Source organism: Trachurus trachurus, assembly GCF_905171665.1.
Source record: "Trachurus trachurus genome assembly, chromosome: 11".
NCBI classification, from domain to species: Eukaryota; Metazoa; Chordata; class Actinopteri; order Carangiformes; family Carangidae; genus Trachurus; species Trachurus trachurus.
Genome location: NC_139904.1, coordinates 24097065 through 24124723, shown reverse-complemented (window position 1 = coordinate 24124723; position 27659 = coordinate 24097065). Strand labels below are relative to the sequence as shown.

At 40.1% G+C, this 27659-nt stretch overlaps 2 protein-coding genes across 2 annotated transcripts; one reads left to right on the top strand and one right to left on the bottom strand.

Annotated features, from left to right (window-relative positions):
• Positions 1 to 5426: 5426 nt before the first annotated feature.
• On the top strand, positions 5427 to 6928 carry bet1 (Bet1 golgi vesicular membrane trafficking protein). The gene is made up of 4 exons (XM_083981794.1): positions 5427 to 5599; positions 5812 to 5918; positions 6040 to 6096; positions 6423 to 6928. Exons 1-4 carry the CDS (start codon positions 5581 to 5583, stop codon positions 6576 to 6578), a joined length of 339 nt encoding a protein of 112 aa, XP_083837920.1. The 5' UTR covers positions 5427 to 5580; the 3' UTR covers positions 6579 to 6928.
• Positions 6929 to 8495: 1567 nt separating this feature from the next.
• LOC310993354 (putative acyl-CoA dehydrogenase 6) lies at positions 8496 to 26426 on the bottom strand. The gene is made up of 9 exons (XM_083981681.1): positions 26187 to 26426; positions 20387 to 20507; positions 15446 to 15575; positions 13662 to 13768; positions 13058 to 13225; positions 12593 to 12766; positions 11996 to 12157; positions 9767 to 9917; positions 8496 to 8681 (listed from the first exon to the last, which is right to left on the bottom strand). Exons 1-9 carry the CDS (start codon positions 26385 to 26387, stop codon positions 8591 to 8593), a joined length of 1305 nt encoding a protein of 434 aa, XP_083837807.1. The 5' UTR covers positions 26388 to 26426; the 3' UTR covers positions 8496 to 8590.
• Between the last annotated feature and the right edge of the window lie 1233 nt (positions 26427 to 27659).

The window sequence follows — 27659 nt, the reverse complement described above, 5'->3', positions numbered from 1 at the left end:
TCCTTGATGTGTTTTCTTTCTATTTCATGTGCAGAATAGCAGCAGCTAACATCAGTGTAAACACACAGCTCATGCACTGTATCTTCACTTTCTCTCCAAGCTGGTGTTCATGCAGCACTGACACTGACAACATATTTACTGTGCATCAAGTGCAGAGAGAGAAGAAAGGGTTGAATATTAATATAAAAGCCCTTTGTGTGTTTCTGTGTCTGTTATATCTGCTACTTTTGGGGACAGATTTCACACTAGAAAGAAGTTAACTGTGAACGGTTTGTCCAATTTGGGACAAAAGCTGTCTCGTTAAGGTTACAGGGTAAGATTAAGGCCATGTGTGTCTGTGTGTGTGTGTGCGTGCACCAGTGTGCGTGATAGCCAAGAAGGATAAAAAGCGAAGCCTTGGCATCAGGTTACTGTCCACTCCTATAGGTCAGATAAGAAAACAATAATGTAATTTGCTGTCAGATGCACTTTGAATGACATTCATTGATCGAAATGTCATCTGAGAGAAAGGACTAAACAGTCTTGTGTACATCATAGTCAGACTGAAAACAAAAGCACTCAAGCGTAGTCGGAGTGGGGTTAAAAGCTCTGTAGTGAATCAATATCTCAATTCAATTTTAAATAGTGTTGCTTCTACTTTGTCAGGGGAATCAGTGTCAACCCATAAATCAAAGCTCAGTTTGAACATGAGAAACACAGAGACAGCCTGTGTCTTAGTTTCTAAATCAACAGGATTTAAAGGGATATTTCAACATTTTGGCAAATTCACCCATTGCCATAATCGCTATAGTTTTAAAATGGTAAATGGTAAATGGACTTGCACTTATATAGCACTTTTCTAGTCTCTTGGACCACTCAAAGCGCTTTACACTGTAGGCCACATTCACCCTTTGACACACACATTCATACAGTGCTAGGCACAGCGTGGAAACTAACCGTCCACACACATTCATGGGTGGGTTCAGTGTCTTGCCCAAGGACACTTCAACATGTTGACTGGAGGAGCCTGGAATCGAACCACCGACCTTCCGGTTAGCGGACAATCCGCTCTACTTCCTAAACCCTGGTAGGTTGGTTACGTTCAATTACCGACAATTAAAGGTAAAAAACCTATCCCTAAAACTATAGCGATTATGGCAATGGGTGAATTTGCCAAAATGTTGAAATATCCCTTTAAAGGGGTTCATCAGGCTGCAGGACCTCATTCATGTACTCACCCACAAACAGAATCACACACAGATACGAATGAATAATAGCACGGCTACGATGGGGTGACAACTTATTTTAGTGTGAGTAATAGTCTTGTTCATTAGGAGTGACGGGGGATCCCCTGAAGGAATTCACCAACATGGAAAAGCCATGAAACTAAAATGTGAGCTCTTTAACAGATGAATCTGAGAGAGGGATTTCAATTTTCAATTTCAGTTGTGCTCTACTTGCATGAATGGTTGGTAGCCATTACTGATAAAGCAATTTGATATCAAACTGTGATGGAGCAGAATAATGCAAGATGACAATACATAAACTATATTCTGTGATCTAAACAAAATGATTTTAAAAAGAGAAGATGAAATGGGAAACTAAAACAATAATAGGCCAACATAGTGTTCATAAACAAATATCGGCATTTTCACATAAAATAATGTGTACAGAAGGTTTAGCAGGACTCTGTTTTTCTCTGTGATTGGCAGATATCATTCTGCAGCTTCTCCTTAAAGCTTTGGCTTTCATTTGGAAAGTCTGGCATTGATGATTCTACAGAACATTGTGCCTAATGTGCTTATTACTCAAATTCCTCCATGATTACCGTGGTCCCAGTGGCCACAAGCCTTCCAGGTCTGAGGAAATCCTACTCTCATCACCATACTGATCAAGAGTTAGAGAAGCTTTTCCTAGCTTAGAGCCATGTGGTGTCAGCTCTGTCCTTATGTACTCAAACCCACATTCTTCCCCTCTACACATTGTCTGTTTTCATATCTGACTCTGATGGTGTTGTACATCTGTAATGGGCCCAGTGCCCAAATTCAATTTATTAAGAAATTATTTAAGAAATAAGTAGGATATGTGTTTGTGTTGAACTCATGATGCAAATATTCAAATTAAATCAAAAGCAACATCATTATTAAATGTTCTGTCATTCATTCAGAATGTCAATTGATTTTTGGTTTCCAAAATTTAGTCAAATAAAGTAATAATACATTTAATTTAGTGGCGCCTTTCTTGACACCCAAGGTCACCTACAGAGTATAAAAAAGTAGCTGAAAATAAACACAATACACAGTTGAAACGCAATGTTTTAAACAGTTAGAGGTCATATATTTTTCTCTTGGCACAATTCAATTGGATCAAGAAATACAATTTTGAGTCCCGTTCACTTACAGGTCCCATGGCGAGGGTTACTTCCTGCTTCTGCTTAGGCTCTCTATATGTTCACTAGCTACTTTGACTGGTTGTAGCCAAATGGATTCAACTTACTCACTAGAGAGGCTGTTTATGGATGGCACGGTAGTACAGTAGTTAGCATTGTCACATCTAAGCAAGAAGTTCCTGGGTTTGGTTCCTGTGCCCGGGGCATTTGTGGGTGGAGATGGCCTGCGTGGGTTCTTTTCCAGGTTCATTAGGGTGATTGACAACTTTAAATTGCTTGTAGGTGTGATTGTGTATTATTCATCTTTGTGTGTCGGCCATGTGTCAGACTGGGGACCTGTCCTGGGTGCCAGCTGGGAATGACTCCACTTTAGTTTTGACTATTTATTTCATATTAGCTTTTCCTATTTATCTAATATTGAACACCTTATGGCTTTTTGTCTTATTTCAACCTCCATCCTCTCCCTCTCTTACCTTTTAGGCCTATTTCTATCTCCATTTTACCTAACTGTCACAGTTTCACCTCCACATCTTATTAAAACTCATTTACTGATGAATGAAAGGATTTAGTTCCATTCTGAACAACACACATCTATTGAGACACCGAAATCCTGATATAATAATTACAAGCCAGAGAATGTGTTAGCATGGCTAAAGGGCAGGCAGAGTTCTTTTAAGTGTGGTTCAAAGTAGTGTTAAGTGTGGGAATCAAAATCCTTTCTCCAGAGACTAATAGGAAGCAGAATAACATCCTTTTGATTTATCCTCTGGCCTGTTTCCCTACGCTTCTTCTCCTCCGTCATCTGACTCATTCATCGCGCCATTCTCTGGAGAAATTATGCTAATCAGGGCGAGCCAGATACTGTTAAGCATCAGCAGTAAGTGCGAGGTGCAGTGCAGAGAGAGATGAGCAGTTCTCATTTTCATCAAATGATGGTCCTGTCTCGCCAAATGGCATGCATACTTTACAGACTGGCAAGCACCCTTTTATCCTGATCCATGAGTTATTGACTTCATGTGAAAATTAGGCAATTCATAATTCCCCCAGCAAGCATTTACATTTTTCTGCCATTTATTTTCTTAATAGATCATAAAACACACAATAATGATTCTTCATTATACTCATTAGAGGAACTGTTTTACATTTCGTGACCTCTACTTATTTGATATGCTTTTTAGCTTACTTGAGGTGAATTAGATAATCATTTTATGACATCATTAAATTAAAGTACACTGAGGCACTAGTGGTCACTACTGAAAGTAACACAAACTATTATTTTATCCTTTGGGAACATCCTGGCTTGTAGCTACTTATTATGTAGTGTACAAGATTCAGAGCAGCATTCAAATATAGACAAGATAATATCTGATGGTATGGACCACATAACATTAACATCAGAAAACATTTCAACCAGCATTTAAAATGTACATATTTGGTGAAGTATGAGCCTCTTAAGGGATGGGGACAGGGTGGCTGTAACACAGCATACCGTCTACATGGGAGCACTAATGCAGATGTGCATGTGAGAATGTGTGCATTTGCATTTGTGTTTGTTAATCATTGTATCAGGAGTATTTCGGATTTTCCAGTAGAGATAAAGACCAATTTCAAACCGTCTTTCTCCACTCTAAAGACCTGTGTGATAAATCCAATCCTCTCAGATCCACAAAGGCAGCTAAGATGTGCACACACAGTTCAATCAATATCCGCTGTTTCTGTCACACTCTTGTCAAGGTCATGCATACAGTGAAGCCTTTGGGTAAGACATAAAAAGATGAGCACTGGGGGATTGAAATGCATTATGGCAGCTAGGAGCTTATGCTTGTATTTATTTATAAGATATTGGATTGGAATAAATTAACGTCATGAAAGTCATTTTAATCTGTTATATCATATTAGATGTCACCTGCAATATTGGTGCAAGGCTAGGTGAGAGATGATGTATGAGGAGATAAGGAAAGCTAATCACTGCTAAATAGCAGCTCTAAGATTTTGGAAATATTGGAAAACTCTTCTCTGTCCTCTGTCCTGTCTGCGGCACAGATGGATGTGTCAGTAAAGTCTGTTAGTAAATGCACAAAGGAAATTTGTCTCCAGTTTATGGTGGTCACATTTCAAAATGGTCAAAGGATGCAATCTGTGTCTAAAAAGATAATAGCAATTTTCTCCTAATAATATGTTTGATGGGGGGTAATATTCAAGGTAATAGCTAGTTGTTTTTCTGCTTAACTATAATCTTTTTGTCTTGGTAATTATATTTTTTATGTAAATGATGCATTGAAACAATGGCCATTTGAAATACATTTATTTTCCATGTTTATGGGTCTACACAAACAACTGCCATTCGCCTGGCAGCCAGGATTAATGATGTAATTCATCTTCTCTGGGCCACAGAATACAGAGTGTCAGAAAAATATAATTACCGGTAGGCTACATGAACAGATTTGGGATATTCTCACTATAGCATGTGAAAACAAGGGAATATTGATTTTTACTGAGAAAAAAGTTCTTATCTCAATAATAAATAAATAAAAATACTTGTGTTGTGACTTTTCTCCAACATATAGCATCAAGTCTATAAAAAATCATTATTGACACTGAACATTAGTTCAACAGGACCATTAAAATGAGATAAATAAAAATGACTGCAAAAGACAGAAGTGAAAAGAATTAACATTTGAAAGGATAATGCACGCCTGATAAACCCCCTCTTTTAGTTACAAACAGGCTAAATGTTGTCAGTCCTATGAGGTACAGTCAATAGATGCTGATGGGTTTCTGGCTGCAGTTCTGTCATCTCTCCATGTCAGATAGTTTCTATTCCGGTTTCAACACATGAATATGAACTCTCCTCAAGAAACACACACTAACCCTAACCCTAACAGAACAGAGTCACACAGTTATCCTTCTTCCTTTTGTTTTTTAAAGTTACATTTTTCCCCAAAGCAAAAACAGCGTGCGAATAAAACGCACCGCTCTTTTCTTCTTCGCATTCAGGCAGCTCCCTCTGTTTTTGCTATCGCGGTGTGTTCAGGAATAAGATTGTCCTCCGCAGCCACCGTATGACATCGTGGCGTTTGCTGATGTGTTGATACTTAGCTGGACTTTCCCCACTCTCAACCTGTCACCCGATTTAACTGTCGTTTCTGGTCTAATTCATCTAAATCAGCAGCCCCACACACGTCGGACAGTGTTTCCCTGAGCTGGTCAAGATGAGGCGCGCTGGTTTGGGTGAGAAACAAACACCCACGTCATCTTTTTGAGACCATAGCTAGCTGCTGTGCTAGTTAGCTAACGCCAGCTGATGTTGTAAATATACGTAGCAATTGAATATTAGTGGCTTTGTTGTACACTGGGCAGCAATGTACGTAATTCTTGAAATGAAAGGAATAAAGTAGCTAAGTAACGGTGTGTTAACTGTCGTCGTGGTTTCTTTCATAAAGGTGAAGGAGGCTCTGGGAGCTATGTGGCCAGTGGGTACAGTATGCATGAAGAGGAAAATGAACATCTACAGGAGGGACTGAGAGCTAAAGTCACCGCTTTGAAAAGTGTAAGTGACTACAAATAAAATATACCACCGACATAATGGTTTGTGTGTTGTGGATCTGTTTATTCTCCCCCACGAGAATTGGTGTAATTGATGCTAATTTATCGATATTTCATATTCACAGCTGACTATTGACATCGGGACGGAAGTTAAATATCAGAATAAAATGCTGGACGATATGGTGAGTTTGATTCAGAGTCTGTGTAAAACCAGAGTCTAACAATACAGAGCTCCACTACAAATACATTTTCCAACATTAAGTCTTAGTATTATATTACTGTTAATTAGCTCAAGCGAGCCATTATATTTTCATGAGATTACCATCTATTTTGTTGTACAGGATAAGTAGTTAATAAGATATTGAATTAAAGTTATAAAGTTATAATGTATGTAAGTAAAATATCCTTAAAGTATTGTACTCAATGTATTTGCTTTCATTCCACCGCTGAATTTCTTATCCATGGATCAGTCTGGAGTTTAGACTTATATCCCTCTTTCCCACACTAGGACACAGACTTTGACTCAACAGGCGGCCTGCTCGGTGCCACCATCGGCAGAGTGAAGCAGTTATCTAGAGGCAGTCAGACCAAACTGCTGTGCTACATGCTCCTCTTCTGCTTTTTCGTCTTCTTCGTCCTCTACTGGTTCATCAAGCTGAGGTGATAAAGAGGATCCTCCTGAATTCAAACCCTTTAACTTCACATCTTCCTCCCCAGTCCTGTGCCACGCTGATGCATCTCTAAACTAATCCAACATAATGATGAGGAGGAAGAAAGGCAGGATTTTTTTGTGTCTCAGCTTAACGGGTGTCCTGGTGTGTGTAAGCACATCATACAGTGATCTCAAAAACTGAGTCATGGAAGAACTGTTTTTGAGGAGTCCTCACACATGTTTTAGTGCAAACAAAAGTGTAAAAGGTGCCAGATGACAAATGATCATGTGAAGTAGGTTTCATATAAACCTTAAATAGACAATGCCAGTATTTGTATTTTATCAACTTAATTCACCTTAAAGCAGAACTATGCAACTTGGCCGGAAATAGCTCGCTCCTTCGTTGGTTTCTCTTTTTTTCCCTCTCCGGGGCTCCCCCACAGTTCTGGGAGGCACATGTCACTGTCGTAAAAAAAAAACTCGCCGCCCCACCTCCTCCACCCCCTCCCTACACGTGCTTGTGTTTACTGCTGAAGGTAGAGAGCGGTGTTTGCTAAGCACGGAGCTAATGCTAACACGGAGCTAACGCTAACAGGGAGCTAATGCTAACACGGAGCTAACGCTAATACGGCCACACACAGACAAAGACACAAAGACACAGACATACACACACACATGAATAAAGGTTCCAAAACGCGAAGGCGTGTGTGTGTGTGTCATGATGTATTACATTATCTTATAAAAGATCCATGGTGTGTGTGTGTGTCTGTTAGCATTAGCTCCGTGTTAGCCACAAGCCGAACTTCATCAGTACAAACATGTTTCCATGGTTTCCTCCGACTTTCCGAACTCAAACCAATCACGATTCATGGCATGACGTCATCTGCGTTCTTATCTCGTACTGCCGTAAGGCAGTTTCTCGCGATAGTTCTATCCATTGATGAGATTTACACCGAGACGGAGGACTGATCTTGCAAGTGCGGTTTTCAGCCAGTGGGGGGGGTGAGCGCATTGGCCTAGACCCCATTCACCTCATAATAGGTCACTCTACCATCACAGTGACTCTGAGCCACAATAATTACAGCCGAAATCCTGCATAGTTCTGCTTTAATTGAAGAAGATGTAATTTAAGATTGAACATAACTGGAGGAGACACCACTGTGTCAATAATCTTACAGCAGTAATGTGCATATTGAACAGCAACAAAACTGTGGCTTCCTTTATCCAACCACCCAGCTGGTATCAAAAGTGGTTAAGTTATAGAATGCTAGCTGAAACAAATAAATGTATTTGCTTTTAGGAATGAATGGAAATATTACAGCATTTGTCATTCAATACAATAGCAGTCTGTCACTTTGTTGTATAAATGTTTTTTAATGTAAATAAAGATTTTATGCCCTGAATTGCCTGGTATTGGTGCCATTACATAAACACACACATAATGTGTTTAAAAACATTAAAACAGAGCTGAATAGTATATCATATAACTTTTTTTTTAAAAAGAATTTTCTCTATAATAATGAACAGAGAGGCAGGGACTTAACTGGATATTTATTTTACACAACAGTCACTTTATACACATTATTTAGTTTTGTCTATTTAAAAAAAATAGATTTAGTCTGTAAAAGACAATATTTAAATGAATACAGAGTATTGAATCACAACCTTCATCATTGTGTGTCAGTTCCATACAGTACTGGTAAAACAAAGGCAAAATGTACAATGTCCTACTTTGTTGAGTTTCCCAACAAGTCTAAACAACAGTCAAAAATCTGCACTTAGGTGATTTGTTTTTACTTTAGCAATAGGCTTTATGCACAGCTCCACTACTTCCTGAACTTTAGCCAGCTCCTTTATTTCCTGTCTTACATTATTGGACCAACTGATTAATCCAGGTGTGTCTGACCATTGTTGTGAGGAAGAAGTTCAGGAAGTAGTGGAGTTGTGCATAAAGCCCACTGTAAATGATTAGTTCATTATCAGCATGGTTGTGACATCAGTCCCTGGGTCAGCTGTTGATGACATCACTTCCTGGGTAGTGTGTCCATGTACTTGCAGATGATTCCCAGCATTACCTCATCAGCCCCTCCACCAATTGACATTAACCGGGAATCCCTGGGGAAAGAACAAAGTTGATACAAACTGAGGAATAAGATAAGAGACTTTTATTTATCCCACTTGTAGGAAATTCACTTGTTACAGCAGCAATAAAGACAAGGAAAAGAAAATAATACAAATATAAAAAGAGACACACTATATTTAGTGAGGGGAAGAGGGGAAGGGAGGGAGAATAGGGAGAAAAAGTTTTCTCTGTTTCTTGCTTGTAAGAATGTCTTGTTTGATTTGCTGTAACTTGCAAACAAAAACTAATAAACACATGCTTTAGAGACACACTATACATTTATGTACAAAAATATATTGAAAAGTGTACACTTATTTTAAAAATTGTGAGTTACTCAAATAATTTTTTGGTACTTTTTTCTCTGGGAGCAGCCGTTTGTTTCCTGAAAACCTTGTTTGGCTGCATTATTTGCCCCATCACTAGATGTCAGCACAGTGTAAAGTACGGGGTTAAGAGAATCTACAATAAAAACTGTTGCTTGATTGAACACTGAATAAACAAGGCGGGCGGCTTCCTGCAGCACTGTGTAGTATATTATACTCTTCTTTTCATCAACACATCAATATACCACAACTGCACAACAGGAGGCTGAGCCTTGCCCCCAGAATTATTATAATCATGTGATCACACGCTGTGTCTCTGTAAAAACCATCAATTAATCTGATTCCAACTCTGTGGTTTAAGAATTATTTTTGACTTCCTTGTAGAATTCATTGACCACAGTCTTTATCAAGATCCTGCCGTCTGGTGAGGTTACTGTTACCACAGAAACATCATACCCTCACCAAAGTGCACATACTTGGCAGCCGGATGCAATAACAGTTGGCTTGCAACCTGACTTAGTGAGTGCTGCTGCTATGTCGTGGTTATGTGGTCAGATATTTGTTTCTTTTTAGGATGAGATGAACAGAGTGAACGGGTGTAAGTAAATGAAAATCACAGTGCATCACGATGCCATAAACCGCTGCTATATGGCTCATAGAATAACAGGGAAACTGGAACAGTGGTTTTAAAAGCAGATCACTCAACAAAAGAACGAGAAATGACTGTAATGCAGTTGTGCTGCTGTTTGTCTCACCTGTAAAATCTGCTGACCATCACATCGCTGGTGAAACCCATCCCTCCCCAGTACTGGAGACAGCTGTCGCCCACCTCTCGAGCCAGACGGCCACCCTTCAATTTGGCCATGGATGCCAGCTTGGTAACATCGTTGCCTTTAATGTACAATGCTGCAGGGAAAAAGGAAGGGGGGGGGGGGGTGTAATGAGAGAAAAATCCCCGTCAAGACTATAGTGAGAAAAACAAAGACAACAAACATGGTCACCTGTGATTGGCTCGGATACAGTGTTTTTTGCCATTCAGACCATTTCCCAGTGCATTGTAGCTACCCTCCAGAGGAACGTGTGAGCTGCATGATTTTCCCTGTTTCAATGTGTGAGAAAGTTTGTTTGTGTCTGTATGTGTGTGCTGATCTACCTGTGCCAAACAGATGCAAAAGCTTTGATCTATTTCTTGGAAGGAAATTCCGACTTGAACTGTTCTCAGGTAGAGTAATTCATTCTAACCACTGGAGTGGTTACAAACACAACAAGAAAACCACAAGACCTTGGACGCCCGCCCGACACATAAACCAAGTCACAAACACTGAGGTGTAAAGCCCTTGGGCTGGATTTTGGAGGAGCTGGGTATGTGCCAGTTTTACAGGTGGCCGAGATCTGCAGGTAATGAAGTGAAGCCAGTAAATGCACAAACAAATTTGGTAGCACTGGTTAGCCATTAATTGTGAGGTTTCATCTCTGACTCCTCCCAAGTGCCCTTAAAGCAGAAGTAAGCGATATATATTAGTGTTAATATAAAGTCTTAAATAGTTATATCTTCCGACAGCAATCACTTACATAGAGTGTTTGGACCGAAACACGGGTCTGTCAGTCACTCTGCTCTGCTCTGAGCCGAGGAGAAAACTTTTCTCGTATCCTACAGTTTTTATCCAATGAGGAGAGAGAACGGCATGCAGGGCTGTGTGTGCAGCCAAGGGATGCGCGTGAATGTGGTGACGTAGGGACGAGGACTGTTATGGTGCGTTCAAGGCAGCCCGTAACTCGTGTTTTTCCGACCTGTGAAGTCATACCAGTTCGATCTGATACGAGTTAACGGGTCGGAAGTTACGAGTGGCCGTTATAGTGACTTTCACAGGTAAAACAGGTCGGAAAAACACGAGTGGGTTGCCTGGAACGCTACAAAATCGTAAGTTGTGACTTGAAGCTGTAATTTACGGTTTCAAAAGCCTGCCTGGAACGCAGCATTAGCCAAAACGACCGGATCGCTTACTTCTGCTTTAAGCAAGAGACCAACCTCTTGTTGAAAACCCCCAAACTACTGGATGTTGCCCAGATAAATATAGTAAACATATTTGTTGACCCATATTCCAAACTCTGCAGGTGTGAAAACTAATAACTTTGAATTTACATCAGTGGCATAACTTTTCTTAAATAGTAAATGATTAGATTTTCAAGTTTGTAATTCATTAATATTCACTGAGAGGTAATTCACTAGACAGTAATTAACACAAATAACTGTTCTATAACTGAATTACATGGAAAGACAGAAAAGACAGTGTTAGCATATCTCTGAAAGTGTCTTGGAAGAAAATACCTTACAAACAGGATAGAATATAACTTCAGTCTAATCACATAGAGTAAAAATGGAGGCTCTCATTTTAGGTGACTCATCTGTGAAACTCCTCCTTGTGTTTGGTGCTTTAGTGACAAGAAGCTACTAACTGGAAAACTACTAATTATAGCCAGACAGGCACAGTGCTGTTCACCGTCATTACCCAAACCTGAGTTAGCAGACTGATCCCTGTGTTTATAACCAACCTGCTGCAGTATACATGGACACATCAACTACTCAAGGCTAGTTTAGCATTCACATCATTCCTGTGGAGCTGAGTCAACCGTGGTCTCTGTTACCGAGGCCTCAGTCTCATCTGCAGTATGAAGGACAGCTGCGTGCTGTCATTGGGCGTGAGTTTTCTAAAATACTGCTCATCCAAACCCAGGCATGTACGTTTCAAAATCAGACTTTTGAGGGTTTTTTTTTGTTTGTGAACTATCTCGACAAGACAAGCAACTTTACATCTGTAAATCAGTGGATGTTGTAGCTATTCTCATTCTGTGTCTCCATGTACTGAGCTGAACCTGAAGCTGCTCACAGGGAACAGAGCAAAACACTAACATTACCAAGCTGATATAACAGAAATCTTTTTTTGTGTGTGTGTTATGCAACCTTTTCAGCAAGTGACTTTTACCTGTAGCACGGTGGAGGAGGGAGCGAAGCAGCTCCACCTCCGTCTGTAGCTCAGCCAACCTGAAGTGGACGGCCTGGTGGTAGAGGACGGGCTGCTTGAAGATCTTCCTCTGCTTTGTGTACTGGATGGTCTCCTGTATGATGATGTCCATCGTTGTCAGGACTGGAGGTGTTGAGAGGCAGAGGGAGGGGGGTCTCATTTTTTATTTCCATTTAGTTATAGTATTGTTTATCTGCATTCATGTGTCTGATTTATATTAACACATCAGTGCCGGTGACATCGATCCTGTACATGTTCTGCTACAATTCTCCTGAAATTCTTGAAACTAAAGTGCAAAAACTAACAATTTAAAGGAGGTTAATAAAGTATTTGACCTGCACTCCCTGTTTTAGAAGTAATTGCACAAGCTCACTGTACTTTGTCCTGATGAATCTGTAGGAGGCAAATAACTGGGAGGCAAAGAGATGAGCGGGAGAGCGGAAGATAACAACAAGACTGACAAACTGGAAGTGATGACGTCTGATGACTGGATGTGGTTGGAAGAGGGGGGTAGGGGGTTGGGGGAGAGATCAAGATCACCAAGTAAAGCTCACTCACTGTTGGCCACTGCCCAGAGCCTCTCTTCCTGGAACTGAAGCATCTGGTAGGTAAAGCCCATGCCTTCCTGGCCAATAATGTTCTTGCAGGGAACATGGACATCATCAAAAAAGACCTCCGCTGTGTCTGATGACCACATCCCCATTTTATTTATCTTGCGGGCAATGTGCACTCCTGCATTGGGGAAAGACAGAAAACAAAATGAAGTGTCACTATACTATTCAGTTCAATTCAGGCAAATCATCAAATACATTGTCTAAAGGCAGTCACAACATTTCCCACCATGAGCGAGCACTTGGCAACTGTGGAGAGGAAATTTCCCTTAGTCATAGAAAACTAATTCCACTTAACACATGCTCTTTACAGAACGGATACAGGAATTCTGCAGAGCCCTGCAGGAAGGTAAATGTTAAACGTTTCCCCTATGAGAAGGCCCTGTGCTGTGGTGACTGCTGTGACTCCTACCTGGCAGGTTCATGGGCAAACAGATGAGAGATTTGTTTTTGTGCGAGGGCCCGTCGCTGGTGTTGGCAAGGAGACACATCCAGTCCGCCTGGGTACCATTGGTGGTCCACATCTTTCCCCCGTTGATCACATATTCATCTCCTTTCCTCACTGCCTTGGTCCGAATACCTGAATCAATGGGGGCGTAAATGGATGGAGAGGGAGAGGGGAGAGGGGAGTGAGTGGGAAAACGAGAGTGAGGACAGAAGGTTAAATGAAAAGTTTCAATGGATGAATAGATAATAAAACTTTGGGCTCACAAATCAATGCACTTTGGGGCTTCACTGCAGCTAAGGCTGGTGTATTACTCCAAGTGTCAAACAATACATACCAATCCAGAAAAAAATACCCCCAGTAAAATACCTTCTTTCTACGGTTAACTTCTGTCTGTGTAGAGTGCGTTGCAATCTGTATGCCGCCCTCCTCTCTGACAGAATATCTGTGCCAAATTCATTGTAGAACGGCTGTATTTCTGCTTCCTCAATTATTTCTGCAGTGAATTCAGGGGCTAGAAAAGGAAATTATGTGATAATAAATGCCTGAGGGCGATGAAGGCGAGACGTACTTGAGACATCAGAGCCAGCTCCAACTTCACTGACTCCAAGGCAGGCCACTTTGTCCCCCATGATGGACGGAAGGAGGAACTCTTTCTTTAACTCAGCTGAACCAAACCTGTGTGAATATGATAAATATGAAGACATGGGAAAATATTAGTAACGATTAGTTGCTTTTGCTTTGTGACATTATAGAGAACCTAAGTGCATCCCACATTGATTTCCTTTGCAAAAGGAAATATTTTACATTTTCAAGTTTGTATGCAAACATGATTGTTGGGTCAAACAAAAGGTGAAACTGTGAAATCTGTGCTTTAGAAACAACACGGACATATTTCAGGCACGACAGCTCCAGTGGGACAGAGGATCCTAAAGCTCTCATGGAATTTTTTTTTTCTTAGTGCTTAAACGTAATTGGAGGCGAGTGTAGATCCGCTAATTAAGCTCCTGAGACTCTGACTGTCTATTCCTCTGAAAAGTCTTGTGTCACCAGCAGCTGTTTCATAGCAGGATGATATCACACCACAAGCCAAGCCCCTACAGGAGTCAGACAAACAATTACCAAATGTATTAATACACATGCTCTTGGGGAGTTTAGCTTTGTACAGCCTAACTCTTTGCTGCATGAGTCATGACACATGATACAGTTACAGAAGCCAGGCGGGTAAAGACTTTACATAACATTTTACTTTTCACACTTCACACAGCCAAGCTTTGGCTGTTTGGTCAGATTAGTCTTGGATTTGGTCTTCAAGACTGAAACTGGCCTCATGATTAAATTCATGGATTGAACCTAAGGGTGCAGATTCCTTCCACAAGACAGGATATTATTGGTCTACTAGGTCTTGATATTGGACTTTAATATTGTGAAGTGAATGTGTCCAGCCTTGAGCTTAATTGATCCTGTGCTACGATCTGACAAGACTCTCTTAACTTGTCACAGTTATATCTATGCTGTATCTACTGAGGGATATTTAAGAGATAAATCTTTACACATAATTCAGTCCAAAGTGATTGATATTATCATTAGGTTCTGACGCGGTGCACTCCAATGTCAATTGTTTTATAATTCTCTTGCCACCGTGTTGGCAGATTCACATCACAGCTGAGCAGATGGTGCTGCGGACTGGTAATGAATTCACTGATTTGCTTTTAAACATTCAGCCTCCAATGTACAATATATTAACTCTTTCACTTTTAAATATTATATCACTATATCCAGCATACAACGTATGGTTATGGATTTAAATAAAGTGTACAATTATTATATTACATGATACATCAGGTGAAATGTGAGCCAGTCAATGACAGTCCAATAAAAACACAATAAATTAAGGAAAAGAGGGTGTGAAAAGGAGGCAGATAACTGTGATGAAAAAACTGTTTGAAGTATTTGCTCTTTTTTTTTTAATTTGGACATGGTTTGTCTTTAAAGCCTTGTACTTCAAACATAGGGTAGAAGTCATTGCCAGGGGTAAAAACACAAGCAACCTTTTATCATCCCAAAATGAAAAAAATCCATGTAGGAAGAAAACGTTTGAACATGCACTGGTGTACACTGGTGCTGTAAAAGAAAGGGGAAAAAACCCAGAGCTGATGTTGTTGTTTGAGTCACAGACTAGTTGTGATTCAGGCACAGAAAAGGCAAAAGTTGAGAGGGAGACGAGTTTTATAGGCAAAGTTATTTTCCTTTACATAAGGACCTGGCAGCAGCCCAAACTGTTATGAGTTTATTTCAGGGGAGGAGTGAAAACATTATGTTATGTAACATAGCTGAAGTTTTCTGGGATTGTACCTGGCCAGTGCAGGAGTAGTCATGTCAGTCTGTACACCGATGGCCATGGGGATGCCTCCACAGCGGATGTTGCCCAGCTCCTCTGACACTGCCACGCTGTAGCTGAAGTCCAATCCCAAGCCTCCATACTCTGCAGAGGACGAAGCACACATTCCTTCAACTGCTGCTGTGCTGACACTCTTATCCCTTTTTGTATGCACATATGATATTATATCTCACAACTCAGTTGAAAGAGGAAGAAACAATGGTTTCTCAATGAAGATAACTTTGAATAAATACTCCCCATCACTACATTAGTCACCCTAAACTGGCCCTGGACCCACTTTTCCTGTCCGTCTTCCATCTTTCCTTTTATCTCTGCCCACCATGTTCACACACATACACACTCACACACACAGCGCTGGTATACATACATAATATTCTGCACTGATCTGTTGGCACCGGAGCATGCACTCAAATTAATTACAGGATGTTATCATTAATTGCTCTATCTGTAATTATGTGTAAAAGGCACTACTGGGAGATGAGCAGCATGCTGCAGATGAGGGTCACTGTCATCTCACTGTCATTTCTACTTTGTGTATAAAACCTGATTTTGATCTCTTAAACAGGCCATTTACTGAATAAGACAGAAATGGATGTGTGTTTTTCCTGCACTCTGGCAGTGGACACTTTTGCAAAGACCTGAGGTCTTTAATGGAGTTGAATGGTGCGTTATAAAGTGTGCTTAAAAACACCACTTTCTGTCACTTATCCTCATAAAAAAACATCTCTTTACCTTTCATCATCAGTTTTATCATCCACTGTGGGATGAATAGACTGGGTTTTACACTAATACACTTTCATCTGCCCACTACTTGTAGCATTAGTTTGCCAATGTTCTCACTTTCACACTGCATTTCCCTCATGTTGTTTGTGGTGTCGTGAACAAATCCTGTCAGATTAAAACAATATGAAAATGAACGATCTCTGCAGTACAAAATAATACATGTCATAATCTTATGCCGGTCTAGCAAATGGAATCTGACAGTTATTCATTCAGGACAAATCTTAAGATGGTAATGTCTGCCAGAAGTAACAAGACTGAGCATTTGTGAAATGCTTTGTGTTCAGTTTTCTCATGACAAAATATGGTATGCCAGCCACTGGATGATGGATACAAGCTCTGATTGACAATGAATAATTATCAGCTAATTTACCACATGGAGGTAAAGCGGTTCAACATCACGTGTCAGACTAGTTATCGAATAATGGAAAGCACAGTCTGGCAGACTGTCAGAGACCGATGCGTATTTGGAAAGCGAGCTAAATAAATGAGGACAGAGAAAGAGGGAGATATAACGGGGCAAGCAAATAGGGGAGTGGGGGAGCAAAAAAATAAGAGGAAACAGGTGCAGCTGTGCCGCGATAAGTCTCTGAGCATCGGAAACCCTGCGGTGGATGATGTGGACGAAGGGAAGCACTGAGGTTTGTCCCACTTTAAACAAAACAGCATGCTGCCTGGTTGAACAAGCAAGCAAGAGGGAAAGCAAACAGAAATCTGTCACAAATGTCAATCCTAAACACATATGTTTCGTCTGAAGAGCAGATGCTCCTCCGCACATGTTCTCATCAGGTGGAGCTCCATATGAAGCACACAGTAAATGGAAGAATACAGAATTAGAGAGGAAAGTGTCGCTCTGTAGTTTTCTATTATGTTCTATTCTCTTTCTGTATTGGATGTGCCGACATGAGGGTCCTGAGGACGAAACAGGAAAGACCGCCAGAGATGAGTCACTGTCATGAGCTCATTTAAATGAAAGATCTGCAACTACTACAATGGGGATGTGTGTGATTAATAATTATTACCATGGTTGTATTCATCTCACAAATGCATGCGTCACCACTACAGTGTCAAGCCATGTAAAATCAGTTAGCAATGACTTTCAACAGAAAAAGCTCAAGTTATGGTATTGCCAAAGATGAAATTGTGAGAAAGGAAACAGGATGGAGGTTACTATGGTAAACATTAGTATCCCAAATGTTGAGTTAATGAGAAAACTGTGCAGCCTGTTGGCTTTTTATTAATCTGGCCGGACATAAGGCCAGTGCCATGGTGTGAACTGCGGATCCATCCCTGTCAGAGCAGAGGAAAACGGGCAGGGAGCCAAAGGTCATCCCTGTCTTCTTCCTCAATATGGCTACCTTGGGAAAACTTCCTGTTCTCATGTTTTGAAAAGTAATAACGCCTTTCCTTTACAGGGGAGAAAAGTGGAAAATAAGTGATAAATTATGCTGTCTACAGACTAAATAAATGAAAATACTCTAATGCACGGCTCCAGGAGCTGGATTTTCTCTGTGGCCAGTTTCAAATATATGGCAATTTAAAGTTAAATAACTGCCTTAAGTCTATTCCACTCAGTGTCAAAGCTCTGTTTTTCTGCTTCTCTCAGATTTAATGTCATCATTTCCCATGAGGGGGTCTAAGTAATTACAGTGGTATGGCCTATTTAACTCTTTAAAATTGTATTTTGGATGTTAAATGACCCCATCATCACAGAAAAACTGAATAAATTTCTCACTGATTGACAATTCTGTTCATAATTCAAACAGAGTGAAATAATTCCCCCTTGTTCCTTTGCAATTAACATTGGTGTGGCAGAAAAAAGACAGACATCATGACAATATCACTTGATTTTGGATAATTCCCAAAATAAGTGGATGTGTATTATGAACAAATTACACTTCTCCCACCTCATTTCTCCACTGAACAGTCTCCTAAATCCTTATTCCCTATCGATCTGAGCCTCTAAATCAATTAACCTCGCACAAAATTATGTGGGAAGAGTAGGTCTCATTAATCAGCACTGCACCATTGTAGTGATGAAGACTTGTTGTGCCCTTTCTAATATTATCGTAAATATTAAGCCAGAATTATCAGACAGAGCTCGATTCCATGATGTGGTCACTGTCCTGTATCTGAATGTCAAACAGTGGTTGTGTATTAGCTCTTATCTAAATGGTTTTAAAACTTGCCTTTGGCTTTTTAGTTCCAAAGACTACAATCACTGGTCCAATTAAAATGTACTGTTAGCATAGCACTGATACCCTACTACACGTTGTTTTTCTTCTGTTATCATTTTCTAAACTCATTTTCTAAATGGTATTTCTCAAGCGTGTTTCTTGTGCTGCAGGTAATCTACCACCTGATAATACACTAGCCTTCTGCTGGGCTGCTTCTCCTCTCTAATCCTGTCAACTAATGCTTAAGGCTTGTGTACTCAGCACATTTTAATTCCCTCGCCCTCCCTCTTCTTTGACCTACAGACCTGTGGTGGACTCTCCTTCACAGGACTCACTGTGCAGCACAGCTTTGTTCATTTCAACATTAATTGTCAGATGATCCTCAGCAGTTGTTTTTATAACTGTGATGTTATCAAAGCGAGACAGAGAGAGTGACACGAGCAGGCAAGTTCATTGAGATTATAAATAAAACTATCACTCTGGGAATCACTGAAAATATGAAACTTTAGACCTCTGCTTTTGAAAGTCAAATGTTTCCCACAAATCTCTCGCATATTCAGAATGAATTAGACATCATAACCACAAATATTCTGTGGTCCTGTCCTGTGCTTGTGCTTACCCCTCTCCCTCCTCCACCCCAGCATTGACCCAGCTGGCTCCACATCTGGAAATGGGTTATACTCTAGCTAGCAGACAGCTGTTTGTGGGATGCTGCTGAGACACCAGCACCCATCATCACAGTGGGAACATTTCAAAACCAGACCAACTCTAATGTATGGCTGTCAAACAGAGAGAAAATGAATGGAGCATGAATTCAGCAGTAAAAAAGACATGCCAAATACTCAGTGAAGCGAAGGCAGTCAAACTGCACACACACAGTGAGGGATTCCTCAGTTTCGATAGCAGGATATATTTTGAACCGTCTATCCTCTGGTTCAAGTCTAACCACCAATTCATGGATTAAAAGTGGCATCTCTAAAAGCAATATTTATGTTATGCCAAGGCCTTTTCAATTTTCAGATATATTATGGATTTATCATGGAAATTTTTGCAATGGAAACAGAAACAGCACGTCCCAACTATGTATCATGTACAGCGAGACACGGGTGATGGATTGGTCTTCATAGTTTAATTCCAAGAATACAAACGGACCAAAGTTACATACAACTCACAGAGCCATTTTCTTCAGTTATCCTTCGTCTTATGCTTCTAGCTGTTATAATGGTCTTGACTTGTCCATTTAAGGCAACCTGGTTAACTAAAATAAAGGCGAAAAGCAGGTGGGTTTTCAGTAGTTTGCGCACAGACATGTCTAGACAATAATCGCTTCGTTTAATAACTCAAAAGAATTTCTGTTGATTTGTGAAAATTAAAGCCACATGTGAGGCACAATCGGGTAAAAAGGCTTTTGTTTCCAACAGAAAGAAATGTGCAGTGAGTTTGGCACCTCAAAGTAATGGTTATCATCATTTCCTAGGAGGCTCAGATACTTTCACAGAAAGCAAAATAAAAGGAAGGGCTTCTGGGCCTTTTAATCAAACAGACTTTTTCCTACCTCTCTGCTCCTGATAACGCACAAAAACACACAAGATTAATTGAAGCCATCATTTTTCGGAGGGAGCTGTCTCTGATTAAATATAACCCCAAAATCGCTCACATTTAGGCAATCCTAAATTTCACAGCAGAGTCACAGAGGTTGGAACTTATCCCAGCATGCACTGCTAATCAATTAAAGCTCCAACAAAGATACAGGTGGCCAAACAAGCGCAGCCTTTCATTCCCATGAGCGACTTCATGCCAAACTCTACACAGGAGTGGGAGACTCAACCTCTGACATTGCTGTTGTGATGTGCTAATCACCAGCCCACTGCATCATCCAAGAAGTGTGTTTATGACAATGAATGTGGTTAATACAGAGCGATAATCTAACACGCTTACCGACTGGTTTGTTGACTCCTAGAAAGCCGGCACTTCCTAAGATTTTGAAGACTTTATGGGCTGGAAACTTGCCTTCTGCTTCCCACTGATCTACATGGGGGTTGATCTCCTGGTCGATGATCTACAGCACAAACACAACAGGGGAAAAATCGGATCTGTTTATGCGTATTGATGTGTAACTTACAGCACACAGAATTATATTTAGCATTCTCTGTTTAATTTAATTTTGAGCATAAATGTGAATATGTTTGCATGTTTTTTTTCAACTCAACAACAAATGACATCTCTGCTGTTCTTTTGACTGGCTCACAACTGACACCAAAAGGATATAAACTGAATCAAAAATACATACAATGATTGTTCTACATACACAGGTCTCCTGCTGTGTGGTGCTCATCTTACTTCAGTCTATGTAATCTATATCCCACAGACAGCAAGATAAGGAATTACATATCAATGAATAGAAAGCAGGCTGGAAAACTGTATGACATGTTGAATCTATAATGATGACAATGATGAATACAGTACAGTACTCACTATGCTATTTCCTATATGTACATGTTATCAGTGCCCAACTGATAACCAAGACTTGGCTGGTGACATGCAATATGACTAGCTACAGGCTCATAAAACAATGACTGGGGGTTTGCTACTAATCCTGATCTTAGCCATTTTGGAGCAGATCATTTCTACTAAAAATTGAACCACAGCAGAATAACTCAGTGAAAAAATGGTATGGTTGTGGAGAACAAAAAAAAAAGAAAATCTATGAGGAACATGAGGTTTTGAGGGCAGATACTGATACTTTTGTCCCGGCCCAGTTGGTAGCCAACGTTGCGATGATATTCGGCATCTTTCCATTCAACCGTTCCGATGCCAATATTTTAATGACTCACAGTTTTCCCCACCATTTTCTTCTTGGCAGGGTAGAAAAACCTCTCAAGTAATATTTAGAACTGCAAGCAAAAATAAAGCTCGGTACTGAAACCCATACTAATGGCATTCCCTCTCGGTTAGCAGCCACTCCATCTATCCGGCCGCAAAGCCGGGTATACACAACTGCCTAAGAATGAAGGATGACTGTATTACATGCTTTATCAGTGGAGCAACAAAAAAGCAACACATTGCAGCTTTGGTTTAGGTTAAGAAACAACTTCCATCACAGGATAGGGGGATGACATTAACTATCTGATATATGATTTTAATAACAGGTTGATATATAACCAAAAGCAATGAATAAATGAATGAATTCATGAGAGAGAATCAAATGCGGGCTATTTTGGGTAGCTTTTGTTTTGTCTCTCCAAATTCAACCAGCATTGTTTGTCATTTGTGGCATGGTTTTGTGTGTCGTGGACAAAATGTCGGCAGGGAGGGACGAGCGGGTTGTAACCTGGCATGACTCAATTGGAGGACCGCCAAGTGGTCCACAGCTGGAGAGGTGCTTGTGAATGACCAATCTATTGAGACGCTCGCACGGTGCTATTTTAGTGGGAGCTCAAGCTGCTTCACAGAGAATAGGCACTAGATCTGAAGTGAAGGTTACAGTTTATGTGGTATTTTTGCTGTCAGTCTTTTTATTTTTTAAACAACTCTACCTGCCAGGCTTTGTCAACGGGAAGTTTTAGTGCATAGCATGTCAACAACTGTTTTCTCAAAATGTTAGAATTAAGCACCAATAAATTCAAAAATAGAAATATAGAATAAAAACTAATGCTCCATGACTTTACTTTGTTTGTTTCTTGTTGGATGCTTTTCAAATTAAAATGTCCTCAAACAAATGGCTCTGCCAAAGTATCATAAGCAACTGCAACCTGTTTGCCACTGGTGTTATTCACTTAAATGCATCAACATCTTTAATGGACCATGGTTTCAACTGACCAGTGATGGTCTGCTAAATAAATGTGTTTCTCTGTTCAGTGGGAAAACCAATGAAAATTAATGCTTAAAACATAGGAGGTATTTAGTGGAAATAAAATTCAAGTTTCAGCCAATTAATGATGTTAAATGGACCATGTGTGACGGATTGTGGAAAATAAACCTCTGCTTGAGAGTAAATGCAATATTCAGTGAGTTAGACCAGGCTTGTGCTTTCCCATTCAATCAACACTAACACGAAAAAAAAAAAATCACAAAGTACTGAGGAAGAATTCAGACGTACTTTTCACTCATTTTATCTTTCCAGAACACAATAAACCAAACCAGTCAGCCATTTAACCAGCCAAGAAAAACACTGAGTGACTGACAAATATTGCACCAAAAAAACAAGAACATGAATATATTTTAACTGATTTGAAACTGTAAAAACCAAGCAGATTTTTGTCACGTCAAAAAACACAATGAGAAGGGGTTAAAGAGGGCAGGTATACTGCCCTGGATTACACTCATCTGTGTTCAAAGTTCAGATCCTGACAAGGGAAAGGGAGGGACGACAAGCTGCTGGAATCACGAGAAATATAAAGGTCATCAGGGAGTAATTCCACATTTCCTACAAAGGTTACTGCATACCAGAACAATTTCACATTACCAGACTACCATGTAGTAAGACAGGGTCAAGAACAGATCAGGTCTTACAAATCGTCCAGTCAGGGGAGTCTGAGCTACAGTATACCCCTGGCGCCTGGCATTACTCCACATAAAGTACAGCTCCAGGTTAGTGCTGGGGATCACAGGGTAACTGCAAGATTTGGTACGATCCAAGATATTTTGACAAAAATGATACTTATCGCAGTGTATTACTTGCATAATAGCCAGGACTTACTATGCAGAAAAATATTAAATAACTTATTAAATTACACAGGCTCCAGCTTACCCGTGACCTTAGTGCAGGATAAGCGGTAGGTATAGAAAATGAATGAATGAATTAAATTACACAGCAAAGAGTCGGCAGGCTTTCTAATAAACATTGAATCCTCCAGCCGCAGGAACTCTGTATTGAAAACCTCCTCCTCCTCCTCCTGTGCTCTCAGCTGATTAATGATCTGTATAAGCCAAGAGTTTTACAAACAGAAACTAAAAAAAATCAAATAAACACAGCCTACCTAAGCCCTCATCATTGTGGACGGCTTGTTTCCTTTTTTCTATTTTAGAGACAGTGAGTCAAGATTACCCAAAAGTAGACATCTCTAACTGATTGTTTTTCCACTGACTGTCACAGTTATCACATTAAAGGGATAGTTCAACATTTTGGCAATTTGGCCCATTGCCATAATCGCTATAGTCATAGCAGTAGGTTCATTACCTTTATTTGTCGGTGCAAGCTTTTTTTTTTTGAACCGCCGAGCCGAGCCGCGAGCTGCTCAGAGCTACATTCGAAAAACAAAAGCTCCGGTGTGAACCATAGGTGTGAACGCAGCTTTAAAGGTAAATTCATGCAAAACCGTTGCCTTCAGGGACAGTTTTGCAGCAAGTAGTCTCTGTATTTACCTCGAAAACAACTCTGTCTCGTAACTTTCCATTATTATCTCATAGTGTGGTGAATGTGCAGGTCACAACTTGTCCACCAGAGCATTTTGGAGTTGTTGGATTGTGTATTTGATGAGTTTGATGAGGGAAACCAAGAAATCCCATGAGCCTCCATAGCATAGCTCTGAGCAGCTCGCGGCTCTGCTCCGCCGTTCTAAAAATAGCTTACACCGACATTTAAACTTAACGAACCTACTGCTATGACTATAGTGACTATGACAATGGGCCAATTTGCCAAAAATGTTGAACTATCCCTTTAAACATCAGTACAAAGATATATCTTTAAAAAATTTCCCAGAATGTCATTTTATCATGACATTTTGTGATACAAGGGTTAAAAACAAGAGCAAATAATGAGGAATCAAGAGATGGAAAAGACATCCTGGCTGATACTGATGTTACATTATGAAGTAAAATTTTGTTTTTGTAAAAAATAATTCAAGCATTGAAAGCTTTTATTTAGCCTGGCAAACCACTGTATTTCAAATATCAACAGATGCTACTCGATGAAAATACCAAAATGTAATTTGTTACTGGTATTTGCTATTATATGGTGAATGCCTCTACAGATGCCTGCTATGGCGTTGTTGTGTGGAGAAGGAAATCCCTGTCTGCAAAAAAGGGAGGCAGCACATGAATAGCCTTTTCCTAAAAGTGCAAGGGAAATCACTTATGGCTCCTTGTCTTCATCAACAACAGCACATGACCTTCTACACACACCGACTTAAACCAGTTTAATGGTTTGTACATGTGAGAGGCTCTGGATTCCTGAATGACTCATTTCTTGGCATGAAAGCTCTTTTATTCAATCTGTAAATGAGCACATGCACACAACACTATGTTGCTCATACATCTACACAACCAAGGGACTAGAGGATTTCCTATAACCTCATTTGGCTGCCATCTATAAACACACAAGACCCTTGAGTGAATTCTTTTAATAAACCTCATTGCCTCAATTTCCCTTTCCTGCACCGGCAACATATTGTTCTGCATTTCCTTGTCACATTTTCATCCTTCCCAAAATTCCCAGTGCTAGTTTATTTTCAACCTACTCACATCCTTTGAGGGTTTAGTCACACAACAACCTCCCCTCCATTTACCGCAACATTGCCGTTGCCGACTTTAAATTAGGCTCTTGTTGTTATTTTTTTTTTTTTTTCTGTCTCTAATGTCTGTCTAGTAATAATATTAATAGACTTTCCAAAATGAGTCAGACTGATTACTAATGCTTTCTTACATTTTTGTACAATCATTTGCAGCAACTGATATTTAGGGATCCTGCTCAGCACGCCATGAGATGTAAGACACTCTGAGTTTAAGTGGAATACATTGGGGAAAATATAATAACATTGAATGTGCTACAGGCTTTTCATCTTTTCTATTTTTTAATGTCTACAAGCTTTACCTATTTTTTTTTGACTATGTCTTTTTTTAAATATCTGAGAGCCACGTCAAAGAAAAATGTTGCAATGGCCTATTAAGTTTTTCTGATTCTGATCTGTCTTTGAAACCTGCCTTTGCTACACAAGCCAAACATCAGCCTCTGAGACACATAACAAAGTAAATGTGAGCTATTATAATTCCCACGTCAGACTTAAAAATAGCTGTAAGTAAGTCTTATTTTTTGTGGTATTGATTCAGTGAGGTTGAAGGACCCCTATCCCCAATGCATTTCATTATGTTTGCATTATTTCAGGGTTGAGTCACCACACGAGCCAGCACACTGTGACAGTCAAACAATGATTCCTGGCATAACACCATATGTTAAAAATCAGAATTGACAAATATAATCATATAGCTTTAGATAATCCCAGCCCAAGAGCAGAGATGGATGTCACACATGCTGGCAAGAGCAGGGTTGACATTAATCAGCTGGGATGTGGGTGTGTAGGATGCAGCATGAAAACACCAAAGGCACAGGCTGTGGTGTTGAGTTCAGTAAACTTAAAGAGTGAGGCCTCGATGCACCTCTGTCTTGAAACAAGCTTATGAAGTCATCCGAGGGTCATACACTAACACCCATTCTCAAGTGTAGCACAAATTCAAGGTTGAACTACAGTATGTATGGCTTCTGATTATGAAACTGTAGCACACAGTCCACAGAACAGCTACAACAAGCTAGCACAGTGACCTCTCACCCACTTCAGTGTTACTGACCCTGCACTGCTTCTTACCCTTACATTAAGCTAAATGACACGGATCCTTTTCAGCTAACTTAACACTGTTACCACTTATCACCTACATGTAGCCAAATATAAAAACATTTCACAGCCACGTCTTGTTCTCATGGTAACGTCACAGCTCTCCTCGACGTTAGCAGCAGCCCGCATACCTTTCTGAGGGACTCCTTTAATGCAAAGTGCTCTGGTGTGTAGATTAAATGGTCACCCGTGGTCTCTGTGGCACCGGCCGTCATGGGTTTAGATAACGCATTTTCAGAAAACGACCGGACGCCAACATATGAGGTGAGTTTGTAAAAGTGGCGGCTGTTGACCAGCAGGTTTAAACGCAGAGCTCCTCTGTGCAGCACCATCTTTGTTGACAACGGCGAGTGGTTTGCGCATGCGCACACAGCGTCCCTGACTGTAACCCACATAGAGAAGCATGCGAGGGGTTGAAAGTGAAACTTTTGCATCGGTCAAACATTACACTCATCAGCTTTGGGAATACCGCTATTAAACAAATACTGTGTGTGGGTGATATCACTATCTGTTACAGTAAAAGCAGGTTTATCAACCCAAGAGTCAGGGTCCTTGAAGGGGTCACAGGATAAATCTAAGGGAGAGGAAAAGACAATAAAAACTGCATATTTCTGCTGAAAGGATTTTGTCTTGTGAAATTCTGTATATTCCTACCTCTGACACATGTAAAATGAAAGTGACTATAATTTAAAGTCACTCTTTATCACACGGGAAGTGGTGACATATTCACTCTTCAAGTGACAAAAGGTCAAGGCTATTGAAGGACAGCATTTCATTTTAGGAAATTCTTACGTGAACCCAGACATAGAAGGGGATTGTATTTATTTTGAACGGCTATTAAAAGCAGTCTTGGTGTAAAACTTGGAGCAATGCATCACAGACTTTTCAAATATCCATTATTGTTGTGGGGCAATTTACTTTTAAGTTGTTCTGAGATGAAACTGCACCTCTGCACAATCAGACTGTGGAACAATGCCAGAAATCAGATAATGTTCACTAAAATCTCTAACAACTTTCAAGAGTCTACCGATTGATTTTTGCACAGAATGAAAGGAAAGAAATTGCTGCCTGGAACTAGCCTACGAGAGGAATACATCCAAACATCAAAAACTGCAGAAAAGAGTGAAAGAAAACCTTTATGAATATCTGATAGCCTAACCTACTATTGTACTCAAAGATAATAATGCTCCCATAAAGAGTTATGAAAATCGGAAAATGATAAATATATGCAAACTGAGTTATAAGATGTATGATGAGTATTGAACAATGGAGACAGGCTGAGTTATAAACAAGCACATTTAATGACAGTGGACACCTCACATAGGTCCATTTGCTCAGACTATACACCAGATGAGAGGGAAGCATTATATATATAACCCTTGCCAAATACAACTCTTTTATAATGCATTTTATGAAAGAAGGAAATTATAAGGTTACAAATCGCCAATATATGGGGAGATGTTTACATGGGAGCTTGTGATGTTTTATAAATTCTCTCTTTAAGATATCCTTCTAGTCTTTTCAATCTGTAAATCCTTTCCATGACGGGAGGGAGAGTGTCCTTGGGTGCTAATCTGAGATATGAAAAGCTCCTCAGGTCCAGT

What these genes read in the sequence shown, in the direction of transcription:
- bet1 (XM_083981794.1), top strand. An exon ending in AAGTCACCGCTTTGAAAAGT is followed by an intron (nt 5,919 to 6,039) that starts GTAAGTGACTAC and finishes TCATATTCACAG; the next exon opens with CTGACTATTGACATCGGGAC. An exon ending in ATAAAATGCTGGACGATATG is followed by an intron (nt 6,097 to 6,422) that starts GTGAGTTTGATT and finishes TTCCCACACTAG; the next exon opens with GACACAGACTTTGACTCAAC.
- LOC310993354 (XM_083981681.1), bottom strand. Translation starts at nt 26,387, where the DNA reads ATGGTGCTGCACAGAGGAGCTCTGCGTTTAAACCTGCTGGTCAACAGC. An exon ending in ACTACTCCTGCACTGGCCAG is followed by an intron (nt 13,769 to 15,445) that starts GTACAATCCCAG and finishes ATATTCACACAG; the next exon opens with GTTTGGTTCAGCTGAGTTAA. An exon ending in CCTCCTCCACCGTGCTACAG is followed by an intron (nt 9,918 to 11,995) that starts GTAAAAGTCACT and finishes TTTTCCCTGCAG; the next exon opens with CATTGTACATTAAAGGCAAC.